This window comes from Phyllobates terribilis, unplaced genomic scaffold, assembly GCF_046119375.1.
Source record: "Phyllobates terribilis strain yellow unplaced genomic scaffold, ASM4611937v1 Scaffold_12__6_contigs__length_324123572, whole genome shotgun sequence".
NCBI classification, from domain to species: domain Eukaryota; kingdom Metazoa; phylum Chordata; class Amphibia; order Anura; family Dendrobatidae; genus Phyllobates; species Phyllobates terribilis.
In genome coordinates, this window is record NW_027362772.1 from 193,326,504 (window position 1) to 193,337,103 (window position 10,600).

The 10,600-nt window shown below is 45.2% G+C and overlaps 1 protein-coding gene across 4 annotated transcripts in view; it reads left to right on the plus strand.

Moving 5' to 3' along the window:
* LOC141172392 (serine/threonine-protein kinase SBK1-like) overlaps positions 1-10,384 on the plus strand; it is a 76,118-nt gene extending 65,734 nt beyond the window's left edge. For 3 of the 4 annotated variants that reach the window (XM_073656545.1, XM_073656544.1, XM_073656543.1), the window contains one exon: positions 7,228-10,384. In XM_073656545.1, coding sequence (XP_073512646.1) covers positions 7,228-7,797 — 570 coding nt within the window. In that variant the 3' untranslated portion in view covers positions 7,798-10,384. The remainder of the gene's footprint in view (positions 1-7,227) is intronic. The other variant, XM_073656542.1, reaches the window with a different exon arrangement.
* The last annotated feature ends 216 nt before the right edge of the window (positions 10,385-10,600 follow it).

Below are 10,600 nucleotides of genomic sequence, written 5' to 3' on the forward strand. Positions count from 1 at the left end.
ACTGTCTTCGACACAGGCCTGTACCTTCCTGTACTGCTCTTGCAGACTTGTGTCCCAATCTTCAGTGGACGTATCTGCAGCAGGTTCTACCACTCCGAGCTCCAAGTCCATTGGCAATTTTCCAGGTCTTGCTCTCATGAGGTACGCTGGGGCACAATTAGTAGAACTCACAGGTATGTGTTTATACAGGTCCACTAGGTCAGGTAGCTTTTCTGGCCACTGGTTCCTCTCTTCCAAAGGTAGGGTTTTTAGCAAGTCTATAACGATGTTATTCATTTTCTCGCACATACCGTTGGTTTGCGGATGATATGGCGTAGTCCGGATCTTCTTGCACCCATACAGGTGGCAGAATTCCTTGAATAGCTCAGCTTCGAAAGCAAGGCCTTGATCTGTGAGCACCTTTTCCAGATATCCATGGGGTCTGCAGAAGTAGGCTTGGAACGTTCTTTCTGCAGTTCCTGGTGTCAGGTCCTTGACAGGGGCTACCACCAGGAACTGGTAATAGTGATCCACCATGTTCAAGGCATAGGAATAACCTGATCTGCTGGGCGACAGTTTGACGTGATCCAGAGCGACAATCTCCAGGGGTTGGGTTGTTTTGATGGACTGCAAGGGTGCTTTCTGGCTGCCGTAGTCTTTCCTTCGGAGGCTACAGGGCCCACAATTCCGGCACCACCTTTCTATGGAACTCCGCATTCCAACCAAATAGAATCGGTCCTTCAACAAGGTTTCCAGCTTCTTCCAGCCAAAATGACCTGCTTGATCGTGGTAGGCCTCCAACACCATCTGGATATCCGTCCTGGGTACAACAATCTGCCACACCATTTCATGGGTCTTGGGGTTGACATACCTTCTGCACAGCTTCTCTCTGTAGATGAACAGCCAGCTTCACTCATTCCACAGGTGTTTGGCTTGCGGAGGAGCATCCTTCTCCAGGTGAGAACTTTCTTGGGTTATCAGTCCTTTGATGAGGCTGACAACCGGGTCACTGTCCTGGGTCTCCTTCCAACTGTGATGAGGTAAAGGATTCTGTGTCCTACCATGACGTCTTCTAGAGGCGTGTTGCTCGTGGACCACTCCACTTCTGTTGAAAGCAGGTAATTCAACTTCTTCTAGGTCATCCACTTCATCCTCGGTGTCTGACTGGTGGGGCATTCTTGACAGGGCATCGACATTGGTGTTCTTGTGACCTGCCCAGTACTTGATTGTGAACTGATAATTCGACAACCTGGCCACCCAACACTGTTCCATGGCTCCCAACCTGGCTGTCTCCAGGTGTGTCAAGGGATTATTGTCAGTAAAGGCTGTGAATTTAGTTGAGGCAAGGTAATGCTTGAATCTTTCAGTGATAGCCCAGACCAAGGCCAGAAACTCCAGCTTGAAGGAACTGTAATTCTCCGGGTTCCTCTCAGTAGGGCGAAGCTTCCTACTGGCATACGCAATTACCTTTTCTCTGCCATTTTGCTTCTGGGACAACACAGCTCCCAGTCCCTCGTTGCTGGCGTCGGTGTACAACAGGAAAGGCTGGCTGTAGTCAGGGTAAGCCAGGGTTTCGTCACCGGTTAGGACTTCCTTCATTGATGCAAAGGACTCTGTCTGCTCTTTGCCCCACTGGAATGGGGGACTTTTTCCTCTTTTGGACTGTCCTACCAGGAGATCTTGTAGAGGTGCTACCTTTTTGGTATAGTCCTTTATGAACCTCCTGTAGTACTCGACCAGTCCCAGGAATTGCCATACTTCTTTGATGTTTCTTGGTTCAGGCCACTTCTGGATGGCAGTGACCTTCTCCGGGTCTGGTGCTACTCCCTCTGAGCTGACTACGTGTCCCAGGTACTGAACCTTCTGTTTGAGCAGGTGGCACTTAGAAGGTTTTAGTTTCATCCCATACAGGGACAATGCCTCAAATACCTCCGCCAGGTGCTTTAGATGGTCTTTATACGTCCTCGAGTACACGATAACGTCATCCAGGTATAGTAGCACTGTCTCAAAGTTCCGGTGTCCCAAGCAACACTCCATCAACCTCTGAAAGGTTCCGGGTGCGTTGCAGAGTCCAAACGGCATGCTGTTGAATTCGCACAGTCCCATCGGGGTGGTGAAGGCTGTCTTCTCCCGGTCTTCCTGAGCAACAGAGACTTGCCAGTACCCGCTAGTGAGATCCAATGTAGAGAAGTAATTGGCAGATTTTAGTGCAGCCAGGGATTCCTCTATACGGGGCAAAGGGTATGCATCTTTATGTGTTATTCGATTCATTTGTCTATAATCTACACACATCCTCATGCTACCGTCCTTCTTTCTGACTAGGACTAGGCGAGCTGCCCAGGGGCTACAGCTATCCCTTACTACCCCCGCCTTTTTCATGTTATGCAACATTTCTTTGGCTTTTTGGTAATGTGCTGGTGGTATGGGTCTGTAATGCTCCTTAATGGGTGGATGGTTACCGGTGGGTATGTGGTGTTGTACCCCTTTAACCCTTCCAAAACCAAGTGGGTGTTTACTAAACACCTGTTCATATTCCTGAACCACTCTGTAAACTCCGTGTTTCTGATGGACAGGGGTGGCGTTAGTCCCAACATGGAGCTGTTGACACCATTCCTCTGGCTGAGGTTCAGAGCCATTGTCCTCCACTGTATCTGGTGGGGTCAAGGATTCCACTGTGTGTATGGCATCATTATTCACAGTATACAATCTGGCAACAGTGACGTATCGTGGCAATTTAACTTCCTCCTCCCCACAATTTAGGAGACGTACAGGTACCCTCCCATTGCGTACATCAACTACCCCTCTAGCAGTTAGAAGTGTAGGTCTGTGCTCTGAGCTAATGGGCTTCATTACCGCCTGGTAGTTCTGTCCCTTGAGACCTATTGCTGCCCTACGCCAAATCAGCATCTCACTCATTGGCGGAATAACAATGGGTATCGGGTCACCCGTACATTACCAATCTCACCACCTGTTAGCTTTACCTGTTGCTGGTACAGTAGGGCTCGAATTTCTTTCTGGAGCACCTTCCTCTGCCCTGGTTTGGCAGTGTCAGCAATCTGTTGGAGTAAAAACAACACTTCTCCCAAACAGTTACCAACAATATTTGTACCAAGTATCATATACGGATTGGTATCACCAGGGTTAGATTCTATGACAATTAATCCTTGGTCCTTTAGTTCCACTCTCGCCACCTTCACTGTCACATCCTTAACCCCTACTAGGTTAAGAGGAAGGCCGTTAGAGGCATACACAGAGAGGTTCGGGTTGGCGGGTGGAGTTCATCTATGGACCAGTACCTTTTGTAGAGGACATCAGGTATGATAGTTACCTGTGAGCCGGTGTCCAGTAATGCAGGTGTTGCTATGCCGTCCAGCACGATGGACAGGAAAGGCCTTCCTCCTACAAACCAGTCGTACCAGCTTGATGGGCCTGGTTGATCTACTCCTGGGTGTCGGCCCTTTGCCCCAGGTTTGCCCGTTTAAAGGACAGTTCCGCGCGGTGTGGCCTGCCTTGTGGCAACGGTAGCAGATGAATTCTCCTGGAGGGTGACGTTGGTCGTTGGTCCTCCCACGGGGTGGCGTTGTCCTCCTACGGGGTGGCGTTGTCCTCCTTCTCCTCATCCAGGGGACATCCTCAGGAATGTCGGCGAGTAAGATCCTTCCTTCCGGCTCGGGCTCCATCCGTAGCTGCAGGGCGCTCAAAACAGTGGTCAGGGTTTTACTTAGCTGACGCACTTCAGAGCGCAGGCTGTCCAGCTCGCTAGGGGGCGCTGTTTGCACTTTTGTCTCAGCCGCTAATGAAGGAGCATTGGGTGCTGCGGGCACTGGGGTGGCCCCACCCTGGTAATGCTGGATAGCAGTATCTGATGGTTCCAGGGGCTGCAGACCCTTAATAGCCATGTCCTTCAGGGCGTCAAAGGTGGCATCTGGATGATCTAAGGCCCACTACCGTACAGTTCTGCTCTCCTCCTGGGACCTTAACCCCCGGATGAATTGTTCTGTCAGAATTTTGTTCTCATCATGTATGCTTGCTGGACTAACCTGTTTCAGTGCCCGCAAGGCTTCCTGTAAGCGCCAGGCGTAGTCCCGGATACTGTCCTCAGGCTTCTGGGTACAGTGATAGGACCTCATCCGAAGATCTGTCTCAGTGCGGTTTTCAAAGACAGTTTGCAGTCTCTTAAAGATAATGGATACTGATTCCTGGTCTGCGGCTGGCCAGGTTTCAACTTCCCGCTCTGCGGCACCAGTCAATTGTCCCAGCACAACAGCGGCTCTCTGCTTACCAGTCATTGAGTACATATCCAGTACACCGCATATTTTCGTTTTGAATCCAGACAGGGTGTCTGGTTTGCCGTCATACTGGGGAAGCCATTTCGCTCCAGGGATATACGGCAGGGCCATGGGTATCAATGGAGTCACGACCACTGCTGGTGGGACGGCCGCTCTGGCCTGAGCAGCGCTGGGCGCAAGTTGAGCATCGAGAGCGTTATCCGGTGCTCTGGCGTCTTGCTGGTCGTCGGCCATGGTTGCGCCCCCCCTAGTAAACCGTAGCCTACCTCCTGTTTCTTCAATCGGGTAGGCCGCAGCTCCGCAGACGACGGTCTCCTTCCAGGACCTGACGCTTCCTGGTGCTGCGTCAGAGCGCGAGGCGGGGCTTGAGCTTCGCACGCTTCCAGCAGTCACGCCTCTCTGATTCCCGCGGTTACGCCCCTCTTCTTCCCGCGCGGCGAAGAATGGTATAAGGTAATGGCGGCAATGTTGACCACAGTTTAAACACAGTTCAAATACGGCACACAGTACCCGGTGGCAACGGGCACGAAATCCTGTTCGTGACGCCAGGAAGAGAGATGTCTCACCCAGGGGGATATAGGGGACTCGGTACCCGGGCCTTTTACCTTGCTTAGGATGTCACGGCAGTCAGCTCCCGAGCCCGTACTCTGGGGTCTCTCTTGAAAAAGAGGTTTTTGGTTAATAACAGTTTGCTTCGTGATGCCACCTGTGGTTTCCGGTAATGGTTACCGGCGCTGCTGCAGACCTCCGTAGGTGATGAGATGGCAGCTGGGATGTTTCCGCTCCCCACAGGCAGAGCGAGCCCCCGGGGCAGGGTTGATGGAAGGGATGCAGGTGAGAGATGGCCAGGTCAGGGGGAATGACGAACACGCACACAGGGGATTCACTTCAGTACCTTTACTGGTGTAACGGCAGGTATGGTCCAGGGTACTTGCTAGGAAGGGTGCACTTCAGGACTTCTCCTCAGTGAGCGGGTATAAGGCTGTGTGCTCACGATGCATTTTCCAAGCATTTATGCTGCGGAATTTCCGCAGCGTAAACGTTTGGGAAACGCTTGGTAAACCTTCCCCCATGGTCTCCAATGCAATTCCGCACATTCAATGCCCATGCTGCGGATTTTTCCGCAGCGTTTATGCTGCGCTCAAAAATATGCAGCATGTCCATTAATTTTGCAGACACGCAGCGTAATCGCCGCCATTGAGTTGCATTAGAACGTGCCAATTCTGCAAGACTGCATCTGTACTTGCGTAATTGGCGCGTTCTAATCTGCAGATGGTACCCAAGTCTGGAGGAGAGGAGACTCTCATCCAGACCTGGGTACCATAGAATCTGTAAAAAAAGAATTTAAAATAAAAAATAAAGTTTATACTCACCTTCCGATGTCCTCCCGGTGTTTTGTCCACGCCGTCCGGTCTCTTGCAATGCTCGCGCTGTTGTGAAGGACCTGCCATGACGTCACTGAGTCATGTGACCCATCACATGACTCAATGACGCCACCGCAGGTCCTTCACACCACCGCGAGCATTGCAAGAGACCGAAAGGTGTGGACAAAACACCGGGAGGACATCGGAAGGTGAGTATAATCTTTTTTTTTTATTTTTTACCATTCTTATTCTTTTTTTTAACTATTACTTGGTCACACTATATAAATCCATGCCAGTTGCATGGATTTATATAGTGTGACCAACTTGTCAAGCACTTTTCCAAGTGATGCTCAAAATCGCTTGGAAAACTGCTTGACAAAACGCATGCGAAAACGCATGTAAAAACGCTGAAAAAACGCTTCTCTCTGGCAGAAAAAACGCATGTAAATCTGCATGCGTTTTTTTCTGCCAGAGAAAGACAAAAAAGCTCTGCATCAAATCGGCTACGTGGGCACATAGCCTAAGGCCTCATGATTCGTGTCTCCCTCTCTCTAAGCTTCTAGCCAGCCTGGAACTTGGCCTAGCTTCTGTGTTGTGTTGCTCTCTTAAATAAGGCTAGAACTATGGATCTCTTATGCAAGGCTAGAATTATGGGCTCTTACATAGGGCTAGAACTATGGATCTCTTATGCAGGACTAGAAATATAGATCTCTTATATAAGGCTAGAATTATGGATCTCTTATATAGGGCTAGAACTATGGATCTCTTATGCAGGGCTAGAATTATGGATCTCTTATATAAGGCTAGAATTATGGATCTCTTATGCAGGACTAGAACTATGGATCTCTTATATAAGGCTAGAACTATGGATCTCTTATGCAGGGCTAGAATTATGGATCTCTTATATAACGCTAGAATTATGGATTTCTTATGCTGGACTAGAACTATAGATCTCTTATATAAGACTAGAATTATGGATCTCTTATGCAGGACTAAAACTATGGATCTCTTATATAAGACTAGAATTATGGATCTCTTATGCAGGACTAGAACTATGGATCTCTTATATAAGGCTAGAACTATGGATCTCTTATGCAAGGCTAAAATTATGGATCTCTTATGCAGGGCTAGAATTATGGATCTCTTATATAAGGCTAGAATTATGGATCTCTTATGCAGGGCTAGAACTATGGATCTCTTATATAAGGCTAGAATTATGGATCTCTTATGCAGGACTAGAACTATGGATCTCTTATATAAGTCTAGAACTATGGATCTCTTATGCAGGGCTAGAATTATGGATCTCTTATATAAGGCTAGAATTATGGATTTCTTATGCTGGACTAGAACTATGGATCTCTTATATAAGACTAGAATTATGGCTCTCTTATGCAGGACTAGAACTATGGATCTCTTATATAAGACTAGAACTATGGATCTCTTATGCAAGGCTAAAATTATGGATTTCTTATGCAAGGCTCCAACTGCAATATTTTATGTTCAGGAAGTGCTTAGTATAGCCATAAAAATGCTATGTTTTTTCATTTGCATTTTGTTTACTGTGTAACATATTCTACTTTTTTGGTCATTCATAGATTGGATTGCCAGAAAATACAGTTAAACGGTGTGCTATCCAACTTTCCAGTGCTCTAGAGTATATGCACACGAAAGGCCTTGTTCATCGTGACATAAAGCCTGAAAATGTTCTAATCTTTGATCAAGAATGTCGCAAGGTTAAACTGACAGATTTTGGTCTTTCATGCACAGCAGGAACATATGTTGAATCAATGTCTGAAAATTTGCCATATACAGCTCCCGAGATGTGCCGTTTAGGATTAACAGACAAGCTTAATGTGCAAGGAAGCTTGGATACTTGGGGATTTGGGGTACTTCTCTTTTGCATTTTGACAGGATATTTTCCATGGACCTCAGCAGTCTCAGCTGATAAAAATTTTGTTCAATATACCAAGTGGCATAAAAGCAGCAAGATATTTCGGCTTCCAAACCAGTGGAATACCTTTAGCACAGAGGCTCTAGAAATGCTGAAAAATTTGCTCGTACCAGACCCAAACAAGAGATGTGCCTCAAGTGAAGTAATAAAATATATCAAATCACCTTGGAAAATTATGTGTAATAAATCCAACAAATATAAAATGTCATATTAGAGAAATGAAATTCATGATTGTAAGACCTCATTCAGACTCTCCAATAGAGTGGCACATTTAATACGAGAGAACTGTAGAGAATTGCATCTGGAATATGGACATGCCTGAATGAGACCTTGTGTATGTTTTTTACATGCATCAATTCTGCCAAATGAACTGTAGTTAATCTCTATTATATTCTTATAGAATAGCATAAAAGCTGCAGTAGAAAAGATTGTAGAACTGTAAAACTTGATTACTCCCTAAAACTCTTAGGCTATGTGCCCACGATACAGAAATGCTCTGGATTTTTTCCTGAGCGTTTCTGCATCTCCCTGGTAGAAAAAATGCATGCAGATTGTACATGCGTTTTCCTGCCAGGGACATGCGGAAGTGAAGCGTTCTTCACTTGCATTTCTGCATGCGGGTTGACAAGCGCTTTCCAAGAGATTTTAGCATCACTTGGAAAGTGCTTGACAACTTGGTCACACTATATAAATCCATGCAAACGGCATGGATTTATATAGTGTGACCGAAAGAATGGTAAAAAATAAAAAAATAAATCTATATTTACCTTTTGATGGCCCCCGGAGTCTTGATTCGATCCGTCCTGTCTTGCCGGCAGCTCGCGGTACACTGAAGGACCTGCCATCACATGACTATGACGTCAGCACAGATCCTTCAGTCTACCGTGATCTGCCGGCAAGTGAAGACAAGTAGACCGGGGGCCATCAGAAGGTAAGTATAATATTTATTTTTTATTTTATTCTTTTTTATTTTATTCTTTTTTTTACAGGTACTATGGTACCCGGGTCCGGAGGAGAGTCTCCTCTCATCCAGACCTGAGTACCATCCGCACATTGAAATGCATGGATTCCGCATGTACAGATCCAGTGATGTGGAATCCATGCGTTCCAATGCAAGTCAATGGCGGCGAAAACGCAGCGCTTCCGCAAAATAATTGGTAATGCTGAATTTTTTCCACAATGATAACCCACAGCGCAAATTTCCGCAGCATGTGCACAGCACATGCGGGTTATCATTGGGGAACATGGCAGACCTTCTACCAAGCGTTTTTTAAGCGTTTCTGCAGCGTTTTTTCCGCTGCGGAAACGCTTAGAAAACTCATCGTGGGCACACAGCCTTACTGCTTATTTAAAAGCAAGTTTATGTCTAAAAAGTAATGAAAATCTGAAGAAAAAAAAAACATTATCAATGCTATAGAGTACATCAGCAAAATTCATACTTTGCCATAAGAAACAGAAGTCACAAATAATGCACTTTTTTTTAAATATTGTAATACTTGAACTGTCCCTGTTACACCTTGAAAGCCACCTCTTCAGCATTTTTCCTTAACTGAGTGGTCCACAACCATTGCTTTATCAACGGAGGGACAAAATAAAAGTAAAAGCAGTGCATTCTCACCTACCACAGCAGCACCATTACAGCGAAGTCGCACGCTACAGCCAAAGAGCAGCCGCTGATTGGCTGCAGCTCATTAATATTCCATCAACGCAGACGTCCGCTTGGACAAAATAGCAAAGGCTGCAGTCAAACAGTGGCCACTCATTGAGTGCAGCGGGCACATTACATAATTCATATCAGCCGTAGAGAACAGCGGCACTGACATTACTAGAAAGGCGCCACTGCAGTAGGTGAGTATACATTGTTTTCATCTTAATTGGGGTCCTGAATTGATTAACCAGGGGTCGTCCAGCAGTGGACATCACATTTAACCACTACAATATTGGAGTTTTTACCCACCCCCTTTACCAACCCCACTTTGGCAGAATGTTTTGTGCCTCCACATTCTTAGGGCGATAACTTAGGTCTATAAAAAAAATGTTTTATTTTCTTAAAGAATATATGTTCTCTTTAATGGCATTATTTTGGGATACATGTAATTTCTTGACTTTTACTTACTTTTTCTTGGGGGGACGACGACTGCATTTTGTCATTGTTTATCTGTGCTTTAAATTATCACCTTTTATTATGCACCATAAAATAAATATTACTTTTATTCAGACGTATACTGTATATATTTATATATATTTATAAATAAATTTTGTGAAATATGTGGTATAAAAAAATAAATAATTGTGAAATATGTGGTATAAAATACGTGGGTTTTACAACTAGAGACATAAAAAATATTGCAGAACATTTGTCCAACATAGCCAGTGGTAATAAACCATATCCAGGGGCATTGAAACATTTTGTGGAGGTGCACAGAAATAGTGTGGGCAGTTTTCATTTCTTACCTGTAGAAAGAGTTAAGCATCCATTAAGTGGTGGAGATTGGAAAAGGAATGTGCATCTGAGAGAAGCTAAATGGATATTGGGCTTACACACTATAGATAATAGAATTAATTTTACGCACAATCTTTTGTGTATATTGAAATGATGGTTGTAAAGTTTTTTTCATAACAATGCAATATATAATCCTTAAACATGTTTGCAATGATGTTTTCACACGTGATTGGTTTATGTGGTTTTGAAAAGTTTTTCTGACACTCCCATTGATGACTGTGATTAAGAACGCGGAGAGCTTTGGAAACGCATCCGTATATGGACTGGCCTTTTAAAATTACATGGAGATAAAAAAGTTATTTTATCCATATGGATGTGCTGACCTATTGTTATAATTGGGTGAATTGTATCTGGTAGTAAACAGAAGATTGGCAAATGTCGTTCATGGACAATGAAAGAATGAGGAGTGTGGTGAGCTGAGTGAATTCTATGTATCAGTATGTCAAAGCCTTATTGCTCGTCAGTGTAAAACTGACAGGCAATATATTAGACTGTAAATAAACTCCATTGTCTG